At 42.0% G+C, this 24,172-nt stretch overlaps 1 protein-coding gene across 1 annotated transcript; it reads right to left on the minus strand.

Annotated features, from left to right (window-relative positions):
* Positions 1–1,825: 1,825 nt before the first annotated feature.
* Positions 1,826–23,107, minus strand: LOC137916203 (coxsackievirus and adenovirus receptor homolog). Its single transcript, XM_068759281.1, has 6 exons — positions 22,952–23,107; positions 14,412–14,616; positions 12,305–12,457; positions 9,998–10,120; positions 6,432–6,573; positions 1,826–1,988 (listed from the first exon to the last, which is right to left on the minus strand). The coding sequence occupies exons 1-6, from the start codon at positions 23,105–23,107 to the stop codon at positions 1,826–1,828; spliced, it is 942 nt and encodes a 313-aa protein (XP_068615382.1).
* Positions 23,108–24,172: the final 1,065 nt, after the last annotated feature.

Genomic DNA, 24,172 nt, shown 5'->3' on the forward strand with positions numbered 1-24,172 from the left:
CACACAGACAATTGGAGGGTTTTCTAGCTCACATTGGTCTATGGATACAAATGGACGGATACAAAACTGAAACATCAACTTCACACTCAGTGTTCATGATGTCAGTGTCTACTTTTTGTTTTTGTTTTTTTGCACAGAATGATTTTATTTTATTTTTTTAAATCTCGCAAACTGGACCAACATTTTTTGTTTATCTGAAGCCAAATTCAGCCATGTTTTAATGTCTGCGCGGCGATCAATTGATTGTCATGATTTTTTGTACCTTGCCTTATTTTTCTTACAGCTGATCAGGTGACAGGAGTATTTTTTTTTCTCTTGATGTTGTCCACTTGTTTGTTTTTTATACCCCATGTGTGAAATCTATTTTGGTGCTGTGCAGTCTGCTGAAAATAATGTCAGAAGATAACGAATCTGAAGGAAGGCTAGGTGTCAAAATGAACGTGAACATGAGCCCTCAACTTGTTTTGTGAGTTTCTAGGGGTTCAGTGCTCAGTGTTTGCTTTTAATTCTAGTAATGCCATAAAGAATTTATTGACACAATTTTAACCTGCTGTTAGTACTGATATGTTTCTCAGCAACTACAATGTTTTTTTTGTTTTGTTTTTTTTAGGAATTAAATGATTCACTGTGCACCAAAGTGGCAAACATAAGAAATTATTTATTAAAAATGAAATTCTACAAAGGAGTTTGTTTGCCTCAGATTGGTAAATAATAAATCAATTCACACTCTTCATTGAGAAGAGAAGTGAAATCACTGAGCACTTCAGCTCTGGCTGGTTCACAAAGACTTGCAGAAGATGCTGGTGTGTTTAGTTTCTAAACTTTTGACTGTCTGACATGTTTGTTTTTTTTGCAATATCTGACAAATCTCAAAGTCCTACTATTGTGACAGGGAAATTTAGAGGAGGCCTCCATGTCATCCAGAACGGGGAGAAGATTTAGTCGCTGTTTATGTAGTGGACAAAAACTCGCATGTGGCTATTGATATTTCGACTTCTGTCCATACATCCCAGAAAAGAAAAAGTACTTACTAGTGTAAAAGAAATTTCCAATGGTTGAGTATTTCCAAATGAGGTCTATGAAATAAATATTTCTCTTTTGGTTTAAATTTGAGACTCAATTATTTTGACAACACACAACAAAACATTACAATTACTAATACTCATAGTTGCAATAAATTGCATAAATTATCAATATTTGTGCATATTAAATATGGATGGTACCAGTAATATGTGTAAAATATGTGACACATGTAAAATCATCTGTGCTGAATATCTGCTTTTCCTGTTGGTCTTCTGTCTGTCCGAAGTTCAGGGTTTGGAGAAATCACCCTGATCAGGTGGGATATTATGTCACTGTTTAACCAATAGCTGATTCAAGATATAAATGAATGACATTATAATCAGCTCAAATCGTTCAAATTGTTCTCAAATCAAACACCGCAGAGGGTAATTTATTTTATTGCCCCAAGCTTCAGCTAAAGTTGGGAACCCTAACTTGGTTAAAGTTGCAAAAGAAAATACAGAAAATATTGTTTCCTTCAATTTCCTTTTATAAAATGCCAAACTTCTAGAATAATTACAATTTTTAAACACGGTTTACAAGTACGTTGAGTCTACGGCCTGAGAGACTTCAATTCTACATTATCTGGCAAGAAAAGAAATAATGAGCTCAATAATTGACATGAACAATTACCACACTTCATGGATTTGGATTTCATTTGTTCAAGTGGCCCTTTCTGGATCTTAAAAAACACAATTACAATTAGAGATAAAAACCTTTCACTTCAGCTTGTCAAGATGATTAGACTACGTCCATTTCATGTTCATCTGAGTCCGTGGTTCGGTGCTGGAGGGAACCTGCTTCCTTCATTGGAAGTCCTCCTTTCACTCCTGCCCACCTGGCAGTAAGTAACATCTGGGTGTTGATTGGTGCTCTGGCTCATGTAGCGACTGATTGGGCGGCTCCCGGGAGGTGGAGCATCCTCTCTGTTCAGATATCAGAGGAGAATATAAGAACATTAACAACAACGGTAAAAAGGTTCCACTGCTCCAGAAATAAGTTAAGCTCAGTTCTTAGAATTAAGAGAGTTTGTGCTTCATTTATTTCATGATAAAATGCCTTTCATGATAAAATTCCAGATAAATGGACTGAGCTCTCATTAGGAATGCAGAACCGTAAAGATATTTATGAAGCTTCGAGCAAGAGCTGCAATGATCATTTTTATAGAATATTTTGAAATTAGATACTCTTACTCTCAAAGTTACTTTAAATGTAATATGTAAAAATGTAAACAGTATTTAGTCTGTTAATAGGAAATCAATTTAGTTTTGAGGTGAAGGGAAGTCACCCATCCATTTGTAGCCACTTAGCCTTTGTAGGGTCAGAGGTTTGAGCCTGTACAAGCTGGTGTTAGGCAAGAGTCAGGGTACACCCTGAGCACGTCGCCAGGTCAACACAGCCCCATACAGCCCCACAACAGGCCGATGCACAATTTATAGTAATTGATTAACCTTTATTGAACACTTGCGTTGGTGGGAGGAAGCCGGAAAATCTGGATAGAACCCAGGTTCTCACAGGGAGAACATTGCAATCCACACAGGAAAAGTCCCAGGTCCTGAACCGAGTTTGAACCCAGGGCCTTGTTGCTGTGATGGCAACAATATTGCCCACTGCCCCCAAAACAAAACAGCAACTAAACAGGTGGAGAATTTAATCATTGCTGGAATAATTAATTAATGCCTTTGATTCATTTTTTTTGCTTGGCACACGCATGAAGTTGATAGTATTAAAGGAAATCTGTGTTTTCTTAGCTTCTTGCATCCATATTTACCAGAGTGGTTGCACAGCATAGCAATATAAAAGTGACCTGTAGGCGTAGAGCATAAATCTTTGTTGTTGCGTGTTTTGAGGTTCTTCCCAGGAGCGCTGGCTCTCTCTGAAACCTTGTTTTCACTTTTTCCCTCTTCTTCTGAGGGATAAAATTCACTCTGATACTGGTCTCAGCCAGCACACACCAAAAAGAGGCACACAATGCACTCATCCCTCATCAACACCGCTGCCAACATTGGAGCTTTGCAGCTACTTTGCATTCTGAATGTATGTAACTTTGCCGTGCCAGCTGGGATTTGCTTCACTGTCAAAGAAAACACCCTCACAACTTATCGACTTTGGCATTTTCTGATCTTGTGAAGGCCAAAGACTCAGATTTCTGCTAGTAAAATGAATACATTTGCTCCTATGAAAGTAAAATGGGACATAAAGTGCTTTGTTGAGTCGTAGACCGATGTGTGTGTTATACTGTATGTGTATTGTTTGCAAATGTCTTTACACCATGAACAAGAATATTGACGAACGAGTCAGTTAAACGTCTCATCAATTAAATTCTTAACAGGTCAAGCATAGAAGATTAAGGAGCTGCATTGTGTCTTTGAAGATCTAGACAAAGCCTATGGCGGTGTGCTCGAGAGGAACTGTGGTACTGCATGAGGAAGTTTGGACTAGCAAAAAAGCATGTCAGAATAGTTCAGGACATGCATGACAGTTGAACGACAGCAGTGAAGTGTGCAGTAGCAGAGACAGGGGATTTTAGTGTAGAGGTGGGATTGCACCAGGGATCAGCTCTGAGCCCCTTTTTGTTTGCCATGGTGATGGATAGACTAACAGATGAGGTGAGACAGGACGCTCCTTGGAATATGATGTTTGCAGATGACATTGTGATCTGCAGTGAGAGCAGGGAGCAGGTAGATGAGAATTTAGAGAAGTGGGGGTCTGCTCTAGTAAAACAGAAATGAGAAGGTCCCAGGAGGAAGAGTGAGATTACAAGGAATAGAAGTAACAAAGGTAGCGGACTTCAGGTACCTCGGGTCAACAGTACAGAGTGATGGAGAGAATATGGAAAGGAAGAATCCTATCAATATAAAGTGAAGAATCGTCTGCAGGCAGGCTGGAATGGGGGGAGGAAAGTATCAGGTGTGCTCTGTGATAGGAGAGTGTCAGCGAGGGAAAGGGAAAGGTCTACAAGACAGTGGTGAGGACAGCCATGATGGACAGCTTAGAGACAGTGGCTCTGAGGAAAAGACAGGAGGTGGAGCCAGAAGTGGAGGAGATGAAGATGCTGAGGTTCTCCTTGGGAGTGACCAGGTTGGATATAGGATTACAAATGAGACAATAAGAGATAAAGGTTAGACGTGGAGGTTAGATGTGGAGGTTAGACGTTTCGGAGATAAGGTCAGAGAGACCAGACTTTGATGGTTTGGACATGTCCAGAGGAGAGACAGGGACTATATCGGTAGAACGATGCTGAGGATGGAACTGCCAGGAAACAGAGCTAGAGGTTGAGCCAGGAGAAGATACATGGACGTAGTGAGAGAGGACATGAGGCTGGTGTTGGGGAGGACGATGCAAAGGACAGGGTGAAGTGGAGAAGGTTGACTTGCTGTGGCGACCCCGAACAGGACAAGCTGAAACTACAGCAGTAGTAGTAGAAGATTAACATGAAAGTTGAAACTGAAAGTGATGACCCCAAAGAGGCTCTGCAGGTATGACAGGTGTAAAAATGCTGAAGTCAAGATAGCAGCTGTTTAAATTCACCAGCTTGTCCATCCACACACAGAGCTGTACCAACGTATTCAGATATTAGTTTTAGATAAGGTGCATTTCTTTATCTGACGTGATATTCCACATGAGTCATTTCTGAAGTTTTCCGCTGCACTGAAACAGCAGCCTTGATGCTGTATCATGGCCCAAATGATTACTGCTTTGCTGTGTCTCTTTTGTGAACATTTCACTGAGGTGTCATGAGACGAGAGATGAACTGCTGTTTGTCATAGATACGGAGAAGCCGCGTCAGGACTATAGTTTGAAGGGCCTTCCTGTCTCCTGAAGACGAGTCTGTCCTCCCACAGCAATCTCATTTCCAACAGCTGCTTTGAAAACATGTTGGTTGTTTCAAACAGCATATGAACTATAGCTATTTTCCCCCTTTTTTGGGGTGGGGTAAGGGCGGGGGCGTACTGTTCCTTTGTAAAAGGAGAAATGGAGATGTCAGGATGCGAGTTCAACTGCAGAACATCGGCCCCGGAGCAGCTCTGCATTCTGCATCCTGTTCGTCACACCGCCAACAAAGAGCATGAACAATGACTTCTTGCTGGAGACCTTATCCCACGCTGACCTTTGCAGCTTAGTCATTTTTTGCATTTAGTTGAAGAGAGAAATCTTCACTAGAATAATATCGAAAATGACAAAATTAAATACAAATTAGCAAATACGAAACAAAGTGCAAATTGGACTTGGATTGTGGAGGTTTGTTCCAAAGTTAGATGTCAATGCCTTTCTTTGCTTTTCAATAATCTCTGTTTGAGAAGTGCAGCATTTCACATACGATGCCTTGCTCTGCCATGAAATACAGTCATTGATGAGATGGAACTCACAAAAAAAGCAAAAAACGAAGAACCGACTGGACTCGCCTAAATTAGGTTGAAGATCTTTCACCTCTCATGCAAGAGACTTTGTCAGGATTTACCTCAACCTGGATGACTGAGGACCGACACAGAGGTGAATGAAATACATGAGATATAGTGTGTGGATTCTGAGCTGTAGACAAATGTTACCAATTCTGAAACATCACTTTCCAACGTTTTCCGAGATTTGCTAGTATTAAGCCAAGTCAAAGTAAGCTACATCTGTTGACACTTAGAATGCGTTAGATGTCTAAAGGAAGAAAGAGATCATCAAGGGCAGAAACATTTGAAACTTTTAATGACTTATTTCCAGGCTTTCAGAAGGCACGTATAAGGGAGCTGATGGTATTTACAGCAATTTACCTGAAGAAGTCAGTTTGTTTCTGCACTTTAAAGAAAGCTCGAGCACTTTGAATCGTAATGGGATTTAATCAGATCGTATAGTACGATGTGACATTTCCCAAGAGACTGAAATAACTCCATCTGCGCTATTAAGAATACAGATAAACATGAATCAAATCAAATGGAAACATTTGCCTTAGAAGTTTGATCTTTATCTGAAGAAGTCTTAAACGATGCTTGATTTTCTCTACATCTCGATTTTCTTTCTATTTTTTTCAGCTGCTGAGTTTCTCATATAATTATAATTGCATGTCTGTTTTGCATAGATAACTGGGCTCTTGCATTTCTCTTTGCATAACGAAGCTAATTCAATAGTTTGTCCATAAAAATATCCATAAAAATGTCCATAAAAATATCCATAGTATTTTGTCCAATTGAGTCGGTGGGAAGGGGAAGTCTGGAAATTCCTGCTCAGACCGTTGCCTCCGCAACCCGGCCCTGGATAAGCGGAGGAAGATGGATGGATGTTCAAACCCTTTCAGAGGGGAAAACTTTTCCACTAACAGAGGACTCATTTTCTTACGCATTGGACTTTGTCTCCGCTGGAGCTGAAGCCTTACACATTACCTGATCTCGTTGGAAAACTCCTTCTCATAGCGATGCCTGCTGCTCATCTTCCAGTAGAGGATTGCAATGAAGATCAGCACGATGAAGATGAAGAGCAGGGAACCCACAACAGTACCGACTAAAACCCCAAATCTGTCGGGAGCTGTGAGACACACATGGAAAAACACAAAACACATAACATCAGAAGCTTCGGGACAGCAAATGTTCAAGAATCACAATAATATAATATAATACTGACACACACACACACTTTAATATATATTCTATCGAAAAGCATGTAACGCCCAAATTGTCAAGTGCACTTTTATTTAGGATTAGATAGAAGTCATTGTGATATCAATATGTGTATTTTAGATATCAGACTTTGAGCTTGGGGGATGGAATTCTCCATTTGCGAGTCACCATGACGACCCCCCTCCCTGGGTAGACCCCTCCTTCCAGCAGCCAGATGAGTAGAATTGTGTTGTCAGGGTAATTCGGCTCACCTGCGCCATGGTCAGGATAAACTATATAAATATAAACTATGCTTTTCACACATTTGCTTCTGTTACTTTTTATATAAAACATTTACGTTAAGTATTTATTTTTTAAATGATGTGTCTTTCCTCTCCTTTTTCAAGCTGAAAGCCAGCTCGCAATGGACATAATATTGCATTTTGTCGAAATGGATGACCGATGGATCAAGTTTTTGACAGGTAATTTCAGATTTTAAAATCAACAAAATAGCAGATCATAGTCTGATAACACTTTACCAACTCAAGCATCGCCATTGCAAGATCAAACGTTGTTGTTAGACTTATGAGCTTGCGGCAGAGTAGAAAAGACACTTTGAGCTCTTTGGCAAATCTGAGTTCTGAGCTATTATCAGATCAAAAAGGATCCGATTGCAAAAATAACTCGCAGTGAAGTATAAAAAACAAAAAGTAAGATTAAACATATATGACAATATTAAGCTGAAATGCAAATAAGCTTTTATAGGAAAAGCTTAAAGATGTTTTTGCCTATCATCCAAGTGGCTTCCTCAGTTCTGAAGGACTGGTAGGGAGTTCCAGATATTTTGTGGTAAAGGTTAAGTCATAAACAGAGTCACTGAAACCCGCCTACGATGCAAAAGTATTGAAATCCCATATGTTTATCTTCTCATATACGCAATGCAAACTCAGTGGCAGAAAAAGACAACATCTGTGTCAAGGTTTACTTTGGGCAGGTCCAAGAAGAAACACAGAATAAAGGAGACCAAAAGTGAGGTGAAGGGAAGGCGAAGCAGGCACATGCAATAAAGAGCAAAATTCTGAAAATAGAAATGAGCTGAGGATTTAGAGAAGGAAAACACATGCCCTAAATACACAGGAGGACAATTATAAGCAAATTGGTGAAATCACAACTAAAACCCACAAACCATTGTGCTGAATTGCTTACAAATTGTTTCACATCCAATTGTTTAGGTTGGAATCAATGTATTCAATGGCTCCTTCCAATTATGGTTCATCCAGCGGTGAGTTTTTTTTTTTTTTCCCAGAGTGCAGCTGAAAAGAAGCAGCTCTGACAGCCTGGAGGAAATTTTAATGGGAACAGCGAACCCATGATGGTAACAGGTGGTGCGTGGAATGCCACATCCCGGCTGTTGCCATGGTAGAACGGGTGATTTATTCATATTTATAAACATATTCTATGTTTGATGTAATGATGAAAACTCTATTACGCTTTATTTTATTACGCTTTACGGTGAGAGTAGGGCTTTGTTGCGTTGCTGCTGTTTAAACCAGTAGTTTTTAATAGAATTCATTAACGGAGCCTTTGGGTTTTGACCCTTTTTATTGGTTGAAACATTGAGGGCAGCCGAAAGTTCGTCCCGTGCTATTACAGAAACAAAGAACAAGCTACTTTATTTGTCCTCGCATGCAATTGAGCTGCACAATGAATGGTGTATGAACTGGATCAAGTCTTTGTGGCTTCCTTCATGCTGCACACGTTGACCATATAAACAGGTACCGGTATTTCTATTTCTATCATGCTCACGCAAAAGACGTGAGCATGCCCGTCCCTGATTTCCTCACTTTGCCTATTTCCTTGTCCTTTGACCAGATGTTAGCCAGGGGCATTGCAATGTTATCTTTGCTGCCATATTCAGTCTTCCTTTCCAGTGGGGGAAGTTCCAGAGCCATAAAAACAGATTCAGACTAAATGCAGCTTGTTAATGGTGCTATCAACTGCTGAAAAGGCTCGCACGACCGTCGCCATGGAAACAAAAAAGTAAGAAACAACTATGACATGAATGGAATCTTTTCATATTTACTTCTCACTTCATTGCATGTTCAGGCGAATGTGCTTCGAACAATTATTTATTTCTTTAGGATTTTATTTATTATTTATTCTTAGTTTTTCCTCCATTATTAATGCTTTTTAACAGTTTATCATTGTAACAGTAACAGTAACGCCACCAATGTTTACACTATTATTTTAATTTTTTTATTATTATTTGTAGTAGGTAGTAGTAAAAGTAGCGTTGTACATTTTAAAACTTTTTTCTACTATATGTTTAATTCTTGCCATTTATGTTTGCACACCTGTCAAGAATTACTATCTATTATATTAGCCCATATAATCCTTTATAATCCTCAACCTGCTGCAAACTCCATTATTTTTTGTTTATTTATGTCATTGTCATATTCTTAGCTGTTTGCTTATCTACATTTTCATTTGTGGGTTTTTTTCTTACTCCTCTGCCTCTTCAACATTACTCTAATAAGGTAACCTATAAAATAAATGTCAAATGTAATTTCCAAATCAGACCCAGACAGCTGGAGCTCCACCCAGGACAATTTGACGCTCCTCCGTGGAGCAGGAGACAAGGGGAAGGAAGGTCGGCTGAATTAATCCCTTCTTTGATTGATTGTCGAGCTGTAATACTGTAAACTGTCTCCATGTTTCGGACCTAAATTAATTGAGAGTCTGCATCCAGAGATGGATGGATGGATGGATGGATAGTTGTGATGGCAGAGGAAGGTGTGTTGTTTGCTTTAACCAGCTGGACTCCGTTGATGATAAGATATGGATCTACTCCACGATATGAAAGTATAGAAATCCAGATATTGCGCTGTATTGTGCTGAAAGCAGATAATTATTCCAGGCCGACTCACCAGCGTCTCCTTACTTTATTTCCTGTGAGACAGCGCTGGTATTTTTCTGTCATCTGTCTTGTTCAGAGAGGTGCTGGCGTGCTTTTAATGATTCCGCTTATTACCCCATGCTGACTTAATCTTGTTTCATTTGCACTTTATAAAGCCAATAGGGACTATTGATGTACGAAGACGGCGGAATCGTCTCTGCGTTATCTTGGAAGCTCACCGCTCAACGGCAGAAAATCAGTAGAGTAAGATAATCAAAAATATTCTGTCTTTGTAGGATTTTCTTTTTACACTCACCAACCTCGAGTCATTATTCAGTGTGAAGCATGCAAAGGGAAAGATTGTTGCACTACAAAGACGGACTGACAAGGACGAAATTGAGTTATTTTGCGATCGTATGTGTCTGGATGGGAAGATTCTGGGGGGGGGGGTCCTTACGTTTGTTTGCTTTTATGTTGATCCTACAGAGTTGGGATCCAACGGCATTGTTCACCTCACAACGGTATATTCCTGCAGAGCTCAGAGAGTGGTTGCTGATTTTCAGCTCCCCGGTCGTCCCAGCTGAGAGAACAAAAACACATTGATTACATGCACAAGCATCACGTGCATATGCACATTTATCGTGCTGTTTAAATAGTTCATACAAAGGTGGAACGCTAGAAAATAATGTCAAGTTCTCATTATAAATAAGAAGAGTTGTGAGAACGACGTCTGCTCACACGCTCAGTCTGTTTGCAGTCAATTTGCTGCATATCTGGCGGTAAGAGGACATCGATCAATGCTATTTATAAAGAGCAATGCCGGAATAATTTCAGGGAGTGCTTTTGTTGAGAGAGGTGTGAGAAGGAAATGGAGAGAAATGTGAAAGAGCTTTGCTGTCCCTCATTATTATTATTATTTCTTCTTTCTTTGCCATGTATTTTTTATTTTATTTGGGGAAACTTGTATGAATCCTGAATAGTACTGTGGAATTTGTGGGTTTCTCAAGCTTTTAAACATATAAAGATACCAGTGGCGGGCGGTGCATTTTACACCGAGGCCTTCAGTGAAGTCCTACTTAGTCCGACTTGAATAAATACCCCTCATAACACCATCATTTATGACACCACTGCTTTAGAAATAATGTACAAACACACACTTACGCACTACTGGGTGCTGCATCACCTCAATCGTGTACAACACAGGATATTTTTTTCCGGAGCATTTAAAAATCAATAAACTGCATCAGCAATTAAAACTTACCACTATATGTGGTACTATCAAAGCTATAAATAAAAGGGAATTTAACATTATTTTTCCAAAACGTTTTAAAGTCCACCATGAAGCTTTAAATTGCAAACTTGCAGTTTAATATAAGAAAGACTGCAACACAACGTGTTGTACTTCCACTACAATCACACAGCTGCACCGGCGCACCATATTATTTACATACATTGCATTTACGGTATATCTGTGATTTTATTTTGTTATCATGTTAAATAAATACAATGTTGGTACTCACCAAAACGGCTGTCCCGTTTGAAAACAAAATCCATTCTCCTTTCTTAAAGTTCCTAAATCCAGTGTTGCTCCAAACATTAAATCGATCCCTTGCAAACAAAAGGCATTCCCAGCAGAACAATTTGCAGCGACCCTCAGAAGCTGTAAGCCAAAAGTCTGAAGCCTGGAAGCGGCGTACCAATCCTTTCCCCACCCGGGACAGGTTAGCTAGCTCCGGAGCTAGCTTGAAGCTAGCTCTCGTGAGCCGAAGCTAGTAGCTTCTCTGTAAAGGTCCGTCCTGAAAATGGCCTTTCAAAAATATCCACAACCAAATCCACACTTTCCCCTCCTTCGGCCATTGTGGGTTAAAAGCGCAGGAATAATTGTGGTTTTATCTTCGGTGGGTCGCGCCGTACCGGTGCCAGCTGATTAGCTGATGACGCAATATGCCTAGCGCTGCCCTCTCACACGGAGTATCCAATCACAGGCAGGAAGGCCTTACTTTCACCAACTCGTGATCTGATTGGCTATGGCAACTGTCTATCAACTCTAAGAGCCAATCACAGGACGCGTTATTGAGTTGTGACGTGAGACAAGCAGGAAGGACTTGTTTCACCAACTCGTGATCTGATTGGCTATCGCAACTGTCTATCAACTCAACTCTACGAGCCCGTTCACTCACACAACACAGACGGCAAGCAGCGCCGATTCTGAAGGTCTCAGACGGATAGTACTTGCCACTGGTACTATGAAATCCACCTGGCAACACAAGCTAGCTGAATTCTGATTGGATAAAAACTCTCACCTAAAAATACATCACTGGAATATAATATGACATGAATGTGAAGAATATATATATATATATACATAAAATTAAATTGATTTTATCATAAATATGATCATGTATTCTTGATTTCTGGTTATGTTAGGCAAGCAGAGAAGGCCTTGCAGGCCCTGACCGCCCGCCACTGAAAGATACTAAAAACCCACAAACTGTAAAATGAAGTTTCCTGCTTCTCAACAGCCAAATAAACACACCCATCCATACATCCATTTCCTTGTAGACAAGACGGTTGAGGTTGTTTTGTTTAGGGCCTCTTTATCCGCCATGCAGGTCACACAGGTGTTGCTCGACCCTATCCCAACTGACTACAGGCGATAGGTGTACACCCCGGACGTGTCACCAGCGCATTGTAGGGGCACCTAGACACACACACACGCTTTGTTTTGTAGTAGCATCATGACATCAGCAGAGGTCATGCTTACTCTGCTTGACCGGGGCAGGGTGGGGGCCCTGGCTCTCCCTCCTCCATTCATACGATAAGGGTGTGGAGCCTGTTTCAGACTTGCAGTGCAGGGACACAGCCTCGCCGACCAGCTCCTCTCCCTCCACCCAGCATTTCGGCACAGACGGCTTTGCTGAAATCACATGACAAATGGACACATCCCTGTTGCTATTTCAGTTAATACGGGAGTCAAACTGGCGCCAAGGACACAGATTCACGCCAGATGAGCTACGTCAATGCTGAGACTGCTTTTATTACACGGAAATCTTTGAATACTTTGGAAGTGGTGTTAATGAAGATGAGAATGATGATACTGGTATGTTCTTCAGTTTATTATCTAAGCAAATGCAATCCATCCATTCATTCAAGCAGGTTTTAAGTCACTTATCTTGCTCTTGATCATGACGTGAGATTTGCAATATACATGTATATCTATTATCGCTCTGCTACTGTTAACAAACATGAACGGAGGTTTCATCTGGTTGACAGCGAGTCTTGAGAACTACTTTTTTATATAAAAGCTGCTTTATGAATGCAGTTTATATCCAAGGTAATTGCATCCAATGATCAAAAATTACTCAATTTCTGAAAGATTTGGCAAAAAAATGTTTTTTTAATGTTCTGCATACTCTGATGAAATCAAAATAAATTCTGTATCAAATGGTAACTATTTTCTTCAAAAGATCAGATACAGAATGAATGTGAATTAATGATTCTTGATAGTTCCTCTCACAGTTTTGGTTGTGGGAAAAGAACATAGCTTTTACTTGCAATACTATTAGCTCTTTTTTTCATCTGATCTAAAGCATAGAAGATAAAACCCATAACCAAAATAGAATATTACACTTAAGACACACGCTTACCCACTCGTGCTTCATCATTTTGATTTAGCTTCTGCAAGGTTCTTGACAGTTTCGCTTTGGCTGAGACAATAATTATGCATGAAAACAGATACTAATGAATCAAACATTACCGCCAGACGTCCCAGGATTTTTCTCACCCCTGCATCAATGCCCAATGACAGCCAAAAGGCTGCAAGGTTTTAAAATTAAAAACTCAACGACCTACAATTGGCCACATTTCTTTTGTAAACACAGCCTATTAGAATGTTTGGGACTTCTGGTGTGAATAAATCTGCCACAGTGCTGACCTCCTAGATCCCACTCACACGTGAGTGTGTTAGACTACGGTCGGCTCTCCTCTGCCACTGGTTCAGAATTAATATACTCGATTTGAAAATTGCTTTGTTGGTAATCCAGTCTGCACAGACTCAGTCTATCAATCACAAATCAATTTTGCGGGATCCATTGGAGCCTATCCCAGCAGTCAAGTCGAATTTGACCCTGCGACCTTCCTGCCGTGAAGCACCACCGCTACCCTCTACACCACCGTGCTGCACTCTTCAAAGACTCTACGTCAGTTAGTTCTTTCAGTGCTTGGTGGTCAACATCATGACCGTAGCTAATCTGCAGAACCTGATTTCAACTTGTTCCATTATCAGAAGTGTGCTCAGAAGTGTGTGTAAAATCTCAGCTTGAGAGTATTTGGAAAAACAAACACACAACAAGTAAAGAAGAGGTGAAATAAGACAGAATATTTTTTTTTAGATGGGATTCTGAGCAGGTTGTGTAAAAAACCTAAGCGTTATCCATCGCTCCATTTTCTACTGCTTATTTCACTTTGGTGGGTCTCGGGAGTTGCTGGAGCCCATCCCAGCTTGCTATGGTGAGAGGATGTGTCGCCAGCACATTGTGGGGGGCACACACATAGACAGACAAACATTCACACACACACACACTCATACACTATGGACAATTTTATGTAATCATTCATTCATTCATACTGCTTCATCTGTTATCGGGTCGCGGGCCAAACTGGAGCCTATCTCAGCAGTCAACGGGCGAGAGGTGGGGTACACCCTGGACAAGCCGCCAGTTCATTGCTATTTGTCTCTCTTAAGTCTTAAAAGATAAAAGCATGACTGATTGAAGGCACTATAACATTAGCTTTGTGGGACTCTATGTAATGAGACATTAATGTTAAAGCTGAATGAGTCAGACGAATGGAGATACACCCATAGTGCTTACCCATTACCACCAGCGTCACCTTGCGTGTGTCCACGCCAGGCGGTTTCTTCACTTTACACTGATATGTAGCACTTTGAGCAGGCGCCAGCGCTGCTATAGATAGTGAAGCGTCACCCGCCGATGGGTCAGCAGTAGCAAAGTTGAGCCCTCTGGCAAGAGCGTGCTTAGCGTGGATGTACTTCGTGCCACTGGCGTAGGACATGAGCTGATGGAAAACAAAGACAACAACAAACAAATTGTCAATGTGCTGTATTATATTATCTATATATAATTCATTCTCATGAATCGACTGTAAATTACATAAACAGCATGAAAATGTTGGTCCAAACCTGAGACAAAGATCAGTATATATTAGCGTGCTACCTGACAGTATGGGAATACGGCGGGGAAGCTGCATGTCGGGACGACTCTGAGTTTATACGCCCCCTAGTGGCCAAACATTAAATAAGGCAGCTTTAATGTATTATTGCATCATATTTAGATGAATATAGGATACAGAACTGTCACAGACTGTTCTGTTAAATTGTTTGAAAGCATGTAAATCATTCAGATTATGCACAAATCAATACTCTACATGTGTGTGGTGCCAGACAGTGTGTGTCCCTGTATTGATTGATTTGACATTTGATTTGAAGCAAATGGAATAATCAACTCAATCCTGTTAAATTAAAAAAAGGTGGCTGGAGATCATCCACACTCCACACTGAATTCTAATTTAGGCATTGACAGTGCGATCACATCACGAGATTGAGAACATGTCAGGCATGGATTCTGAAGAGGAGTCTGCGATTGTACTCTGGGTTTTGGTGCTTGTGCCAACCTAATTTTATTCAAATTTATACTTAGCTTATTGTGCTGGCAATGTCGGAGAGAGGTTTTCTGATGATTCTCTGGGAGGAATCATAGTCATTTTTGATAAAGTGACACTCATCATTATCAACAGTAAAATCAGAATAGGTTTTGATTTATACAAAAATCAATTGCATCCATACAGAGTCTTCTTTGCCATTGTAAGGAGTTAAGTATGGCATAGGTTGAAAGAGGGTCTAATATTTTTTGGGTTTTAAGACAGATAAATGCAGCAGGTTTGGCAATTAAATATAGCGTCGAATGCAACTCATTGTGACCGCTAGGGGGCGCATGTACGCCTCTAGAGGGATCAGCACCCGCAGAGACCTAAAACACCACAGAATAAATCCTGTGGTGAAGCAGCTAACCAGAGCTTCGTGTGTCTCTCATGTTTTCATAAACAGGTGTGTTAATATTCCTCTTTTAAGCACAGGCGAAATGCATTGCGGAGGCTAAACATGTTGTTAATGTTTATGTGATTTGGGTTTGTGTAAAAGTAAGAGTGTTAGAGTTCGTTTTTGTGGTATTGTGTAACATGTAACAACATGCTAATATGCTAAGCTAGCGGAGCCATTGAGTATGCTATCTGCGCCATCTTGCAGTTAAAGGAGCAGGCTGTAATGTTTTGTTAATTTGCACTCACCGGTTACATGCATTTAAAGTGAATTGTTTCATTTGATGATGTTGTATTATTATTAGACAGAATAAATCCTGTGGTGAAGCAGCTAACCAGAGCTTCGTGTGTCTCTCATGTTTTCATAAACAGGTTTATTCTCACGCATGCCACCTGGTCAACGTTAGGCCACGGGGGCAACATTTGGGGGCTCGTCCGGGATGAGCTTCTAAGGTGAATAGAAGCTCATCAATACAATTGAACCTGATAAGCAGTACCTGGACTCACGAGTGAGAGTTTATCGATCGAGACATGGCTACTCTACGAGACCTGCGCAGAGGGATCCAGCGACAGATCATCAAACTGACCAGCTCAGCCAACACAGACGTGCTTCGCCAGTTGGCTGCCACCCTCGAAGAACTGGTAAAGGAGGAAGAGGTGCCTGGAGAGGATGCAACAGAGCTGGAACTTTTCGACTTCATCATGGCTGTCCTGAATGGTGATAACCTGACTAGTCGAGAGGACCAAGGCATGGCTCATCTTCTCTTCCTCAACGACCTCATCGAGAAACGGCAGCAACATTCGGATGAAGTGGAGCCCGCACCGCAAGCAGAGACTGTGTCAGGTGAAGATGTATCAGTTACAGGTTTGAGTAATAATGTAAAGGTGACATCATCGCAAGGTAATCAGATAATGAATGTCACGGAGTTGGTTAAGTTGAGAGATGTAACCCATTTATTGCCACGCAGGGAATTTAAGTTACATTGTGGGCAGATTTCTGATGAGGATTCTGATGTAAGCTACAACACCCTGTGTAAACAAATTGACGAGGGGTTAGCTGAAAATTTCACAGAGACAGAAGTGATTCGTACCGTCATAAAAATAATCAAACCAGGTTCCTTTAAGGAGATGTTGATGACTACAGATGGATTGACTGTAGCAGCACTAAAACGCTTTCTCAGAGGACACCTAAGAGATAAGAGCAGTGCAGAATTGTTCCAGGAACTTAGTCATGCCAAACAAACTGATAAAGAGAGCCCACAACAGTTCATGTACCGTCTGATGGGGCTAAAGCAACGGGTTCTGTTTGCAGCACGACGAAGTGAGTCTGAGTTCCAGTATGACAGTAAGTTAGTACAGGATGTGTTTCTCCACTCATTGTATCAAGGTCTTCACGAAAAATTCAGTTATGTAAGGCAAGACCTCAAACCTCACATTGTAAACATGGACAGCTCTGAAGATTTAATTCTAGAAATAATTTCTCAGTCAGTCGGTGAGGAGGTAGAAAGACAAACACGCCTTGGCCGTCCCGTTAAAACAAAAACACCTACTGTTAATGTTATACAACATACCACTCAGCAGGTCCTACAGCAAGGGGTAAAACAAAAGGCAGTGCAAGCTCCTACTGAGATCCAAAACAATGTTCTGCAGACCCAAGTAGAGGTTCAAGCCAACCGCACTGCTATCCACGAGCTAACAGCTCAAGTCTCAGCCCTCACCAAGAGCCTTGAAAAAGTTATCAGCTCAGCTGCAACTACTCCGGTACCTGTTAACACCATCCAACCTGGGTCAGCGCAACCACCACCTGCTCCAAAAGGGAGGTGTAAGAAATGCATCGCGGATGGGATCATCAGTTGCACCCACTGTTTTAAATGTGGTCAGGACGGTCACAGAGCTGTTGGTTGCCTAGTCAAGCAGGTGGGAAACTGGACGAGGTCACTGGGGAGGGGCCACCAGTGATCACAGCCAAACCAGAGTCCCATGTTACCATAACCTGCCAGAAACAAGTACGTCCGACTATTAGTAAAGGGTCACCAAAACCCAGATGCAGGAGAGGACATCGAGTAGCAAAACTGCTCGGGAGGAGATGCACGGTAACATGTTTTCTTAATGGTGTCAAGATTGATATGTTACTGGACAGTGGAGCCCAAATAACCATCCTAGAAAAGTCATGGCTTGAGATGCACCTACCGCATGTCAGAATCCAGTCCCTGGATGCACTACTTCCAGATCACCAGCTCCGAGTTACTGCCGCCAATGGGACTGAATTACCCTATGAAGGATGGGTTGAACTACTGCTCGAGATCAAAAGTGCAAAACATGGAAGTGTGGCTATACAGGTTCCCATGCTGGTAAGTCAGTACTGTGACAGTGGTCCATTGCTCGGCTTTAATGTAATTGAGGAAATCATTTTGGAAAGCCAGGAAGAAGCAGAAAGTGTCAGCTTAAGTGACTTACTAGCAGAGACAATGCAAGTCAATCCAAACACAGCTGAAGCTATAGTCTCAGCCGTCAGTGAGACTCCAACTCGAACAGAGCAAAGAGAACGGGGGAGGACCACCGTAAAAAGTGGAAAAAGAGGGTTCACAATCCGAAGCGGCCAAAGCTGTCAGGTAAAGTGTCAGATCAGGGCATGGCCAGCAGGGGGAACAATGCTGTTTGAGCCCAATGCGGGAGATGTGTTGCCAGAAGGGTTAGACCTGTTTCCAGCTCTTGTAGATGTAACTGTGGGCTCTTATAAAACAGTAAAAATTCCAATACACAACCCCTCAAAGCACGACATCTTTTTACCACCAAGAACTCATCTGGGCTGCATAGAGGAAATTGTTAACAGCAAGGCCATCAATCTCCATTCCCCACAGCAGTCATCAAACTTTACTAGTGACACCAAACTGTGCTCTGCCCGGGTTGAAACAGTCAGTGATGCTGAAGCAAAGCCCGATAGTGATCCCACAATAAAACACACAAAAGAAAAGTGGCATCCCCCCGTAAATTTGGAACATTTGAATGATCAACAGCAAGAGGCTGTCCGTCAGATGTTATTTGAAGAGTGTGATGTTTTCACAAAAGGAGAGGGAGATATAGGCTGTATTCCCAATTTACAGCTCAAGATCAACCTTGTAGATAACATCCCTGTTCAGAGATCCTACAACTCCATACCTAAGCCACTGTACAAGGAAGTGAAGGAGCATGTGCAAAATCTCTTGGACAGAGGTTGGATCCGTAAATCTGTTTCACCCTATTCCTCATCTGTTGTGTGTGTCCGGAAAAAGGATCAAACATTGCGGCTGTGTGTGGATTTCAGAGGAGTCAACTTAAAGACCATCCCAGATCGTCATCCGCTGCCACGAATCCAAGATCTGCTAGACAGTCTGGGGGGCAATAAGTGGTTCTCCATACTGGACCAAGGCAGTGCATACCATCAAGGCTTCGTGAGCGAAGAATCTAGACACATGACAGCTTTCAGTACACCATGGGGGCTGTATGAATGGATTCGCATTCCATTTGGATTAACCAATGCACCTGCAGCCTTTCAGCGATGTATGGAGGGTGTATTAGAGGGAATCAGGGATGAATGCTGTGCACCGTACTTGGATGATGTGCTATGCTATTCTGCCACATTTGAAGAACACCTGACACACCTCAAGCAAGTACTCTGTCAGATGAGAATGAACGGCATTAAACTCCGACCAGCTAAGTGCGAGTTTTTCAAAGGAGAGGTTCGTTACCTGGGCCGTATTGTTTCAGGAGAGGGAGTCAAGCTCGATCCAGAGGATTTAAAAGCAGTAATGGCTCTGAAAGAGAGGACACCTCGAACTGTGGGAGATGTCCAGTCCCTGATGGGATTTCTGGGATATTACCGCTCATTTATTCAAGATTTTTCCCGCCTGGCAAGGCCATTGTTCAACCTGTACCAGAAACCTGCTGGGGTTGACAACATCAAAACGCAGATCCAAAGAGGGAGTGGAAAAGCCAAGAAAGGAGACAGAGGACAACTGCCATCCAAGACACCCATCATATGGACGGCAGAACACCAAGCTGTTCTGGAAAATCTAGTGGGCATGTTAACGCACCCTCCCATCCTGGCTTATCCCAATTTCGATCTCCCCTTTGTTTTGCACACAGATGCGTCTAATGAGGGTCTTGGTGCTGTCCTGTACCAAAAACAAGACAACAAGCTACGTGTTATTGGATATGGCTCAAGATCCCTAACTCCAGCAGAGCGGAATTACCACCTCCATTCTGGAAAGCTTGAATTCTTAGCACTCAAATGGGCCATCTGTGAAAAGTTTCGCGACTACCTGTATTATGCTCCAACATTCACAGTGTTTACGGACAACAATCCGTTGACTTATGTCCTCAGCACAGCTAGACTCAACGCTGTTGGGCACAGATGGGTGGGGGAACTTTCCGATTTTTTCTTTGACATAAAGTACCGGCCTGGAAAAATGAATGCTGATGCCGACACTTTGTCAAGGTACCCACTGAGTCTCAGGGATAATGTTGAGGAGCATTCTGAGTCCATATCCCCTGATGTCGTGTCTACAGTGTGGCAAGGCAGAAAAGCAACACAGGAAAATGATGTGCCTTGGGTGGCAGCATTACAAATCAGAGATGTAACTGACGACGCCATTCCAACAAACAGTGTTGCCAGTGTCACCCCGGAAGACATCGCAAAAGCACAACATGAGGACTTAGCAATCAAAGAGATCATATCCCTGAAACTCAAAAACTGGATTCCAAATGAAAGAGACAAAAGAAATATGGAAAAACTGACAAAAAGACTACTCTATGAGTGGAACAGACTGGTTGTGGAGAATGGCATTCTGTATCGTCAGACTGACAAACACAGACAGCTAGTCCTTCCTGAAAAACTGAAGCTGAGAGTGCTGAAGACACTGCACAATGATATGGGCCATGTAGGTGTGGAGAAAGTGACACATCTAGCCCGTGAAAGATTTTATTGGCCGTATATGCAAGATGATATTGAGGAGTATGTGACTAAGAGATGTGTGTGTATCAAGCAAAAACACCCAAATATGCCACAGAGAGCTCCCATGGGACACATAACCACCAGTGCTCCATTCGAACTGCTCTGCATTGACTACCTCCACCTCGAACAAAGTCAAGGTTACGAGTACATTTTGGTCATTATCGACCACTTCACACGCTTCGCCCAGGCATATCCAACACGGAATAAGTCTGGCAAGGCAGCTGCTGATAAAATATTTCAGGACTTTATACCTCGCTTTGGATACCCCGAAAAGCTCCACCATGATCAGGGAAAAGAGTTCGAGAATAGCATGTTCAGTAGACTCCAACAACTTTCTGGCATTGCTCACTCTCGTACCACGCCCTATCATCCACAAGGCAACCCAGTGGAGAGGCTGAACCGAACACTTCTACAAATGCTTCGAACTCTGGCTGAAGAAAAAAAGAGTCAGTGGAAAGATCACTTGTCTCACATCGTGCATGCTTATAATTGCACCAGGCATGACGCAACAGGCTTCTCACCATTTTTCCTTCTGTATGGTCGAAACCCACGGTTACCGATCGACTTATTGTTCCCACCGAAGGGAGAGCCAGACACAACAGACAGACGCACATACACACAAAAATGGGCGGAGAGGATGCGCTCTGCATATGAAATAGCTGCCAACAATAGTGAGAAATCCTCGTCAAAAGGCAAGAAAGTGTATGACAGAGGAGTCCGAGGCATTCTGCTTCAACCAGGCGATCGGGTGCTGGTAAGAAACCTGTCAGAGAGAGGAGGCCCTGGGAAGTTACGTGCCTACTGGGAGCAAGTGATTCACAGAGTGGTAGAGAGGGTTGGAAGCGGACCAGTCTACAAGGTGCAGTCGGAAAAAGGGCCTAAGACTCTTCGTGTGCTTCACCGGAACCTGTTGATGCCGGTGAATGAACTTCCTCTAGAAGAGAACCTTCCTGCCAATGTACCAAAACAACCAAGACACAAACAAACAAATGTCTCAAACAGCAATTCAGCTACAGATAGTTCAGATGAAGAGGAGTTCACATATGATCAAAACATCCAAATCCCATGCTATCGAAGGGTGACGAGAAGTCAGCGGCCGAAATGTTGTCACAAGTCGCCAGACCTCTCTCCAACCCAACCACAGCTTCGAGTGACTGCCGATGAATTCTTTCCTGCCACAGAGGATGCTGAAGTTGGCCAAGATGAAAGACAGGCACAGAATGACATTCAAGTTGAGACAGATGAACACCAAATGGGGACAGAACAACACCATGTTGAGACAGAGAGCCAGGGAGGTGAGGCAGAAGGGCCCAGGAGATCTCAGAGGATAATGAGGCCAAGAGAGATGTTCACCTATGATCAGTTTGGTCAGCCATCATACCAGCCATGGGTTGCGGGTGTGAACACATTACTGCCCAGCTTGCCTGCCTACCATGGGTCCCCTGGTCCACACTTCATATACCCCAACCCTTATGCTTACAGTCCCTACACACATGCATTGGTACCCTATAATTCATATTGACTGTTATTGTCAGGAGACATTTTTTTTTTAAACAGGGGAGTGTGTAAGGAGTTAAGTATGGCATAGGTTGAAAGAGGGTCTAATATTTTTTGGGTTTTAAGACAGATAAATGCAGCAGGTTTGGCAATTAAATATAGCGTCGAATGCAACTCATTGTGACCGCTAGGGGGCGCATGTACGCCTCTAGAGGGATCAGCACCCGCAGAGACCTAAAACACCACAGAATAAATCCTGTGGTGAAGCAGCTAACCAGAGCTTCGTGTGTCTCTCATGTTTTCATAAACAGGTGTGTTAATATTCCTCTTTTAAGCACAGGCGAAATGCATTGCGGAGGCTAAACATGTTGTTAATGTTTATGTGATTTGGGTTTGTGTAAAAGTAAGAGTGTTAGAGTTCGTTTTTGTGGTATTGTGTAACATGTAACAACATGCTAATATGCTAAGCTAGCGGAGCCATTGAGTATGCTATCTGCGCCATCTTGCAGTTAAAGGAGCAGGCTGTAATGTTTTGTTAATTTGCACTCACCGGTTACATGCATTTAAAGTGAATTGTTTCATTTGATGATGTTGTATTATTATTAGACAGAATAAATCCTGTGGTGAAGCAGCTAACCAGAGCTTCGTGTGTCTCTCATGTTTTCATAAACAGGTTTATTCTCACGCATGCCACCTGGTCAACGTTAGGCCACGGGGGCAACACCATCAACCATAAGGTCAGCAGCACAGCATGTTACCTGATTCCATTTACAGTCCAACTTGTGCGATTCACACTGTGCTTCTTACCATCTGATCTTTCTGTGTGGTGTCTGGGCTGACGACAGACCATTCAATGTCCAGCATTCCAGTGTCCAAAGGGCTTGGTGTGAACTTGCACCCCAAAGTCACGCCCTCCCCCTCAGCCTTCCGGACAGTCTGCGGCCCGTTGGATGTCACCTGCATCCCTTCGGGGAATTTAGAAATTCAGAATAGCTTTAAATTATTAATGGCTGTTTCATAATCCCTTGTTTTATTTCTTAAAGATAGATATGATTTGTGATAATTCAAGTTAATAATTATTTTTGCGCAGTCACAGAACCACAATATATTTTCCTCACGTACATTTGCATAGATGCATTTAATATTGATTCAGATTCTTTCCTCAAATGAGGTCTGGGTATGAAGGGAACAAAGACAAACAAGCCAATTGTCACAGCAAAATGTGGCACAGGAATATAAACCGGAATTATTCCGAGCCGCGTTCAATGCAAGGAAGCAATCAATTTTCTTCAGAACATTTTAAACCAGTGGGAAAAATTAGTTTAGGGATGTCGAGAACACAAAAGAGATGCATTGCAAGTGTTGAGCCATAAAAGTTTGTTTTTGTTTTCTTAATTTTCCCATCTTTATTCAAAAAATAAATATAAGGGCACACTTGGTGAGTCAGACTCACATTGTGACCCAGAGGAAATGTGTTGAGAAGAAACAGCTTTGAAGAGAGAGAGAGAAACAAAAGGAAGACAGCAAATGTTATTAAGTCTTTGTACATGAAGGAAATACTTGTATACGTCAGATTTGCAGTCCAGCCTAATACAATCTACCCCACCCTTGAAGCCGTATCCCTGGATGTTTTGGCAAAGCCAGCAGTTGTCTGGAGACACAATTTCACAATCTGATTGGACAGACTGCGAGCGCCGTGGTAACACAAGTTGAAACCTACTGAGGCTTGTGCAGCTCAGTGGTGTTCAACACAGAGGAGACAGTAATCATTGCTAAAAAAACTGCTTAAAAATAAATGTGGTCGGGGGGGGGGGTCTGTGTTCTTACCTGTGCTCGGCGTGGCAGCAGTGCACATCAAGAGCAAACAACATATGGAGTCGAGGCACGAGAGCGGACTGAAGGTGCATCTAAACATCCTGGTTCTGTTTAAAGTGAATAACAGCAAAAGGTCAAAAGGAATGAGAGTCCAACAGAGAAGATATTCTATATATATATATATATATATATATATATATATAACGGCATATA

Source organism: Brachionichthys hirsutus, unplaced genomic scaffold (genome assembly GCF_040956055.1).
Source record: "Brachionichthys hirsutus isolate HB-005 unplaced genomic scaffold, CSIRO-AGI_Bhir_v1 contig_650, whole genome shotgun sequence".
Classification (NCBI taxonomy): Eukaryota; Metazoa; Chordata; class Actinopteri; order Lophiiformes; family Brachionichthyidae; genus Brachionichthys; species Brachionichthys hirsutus.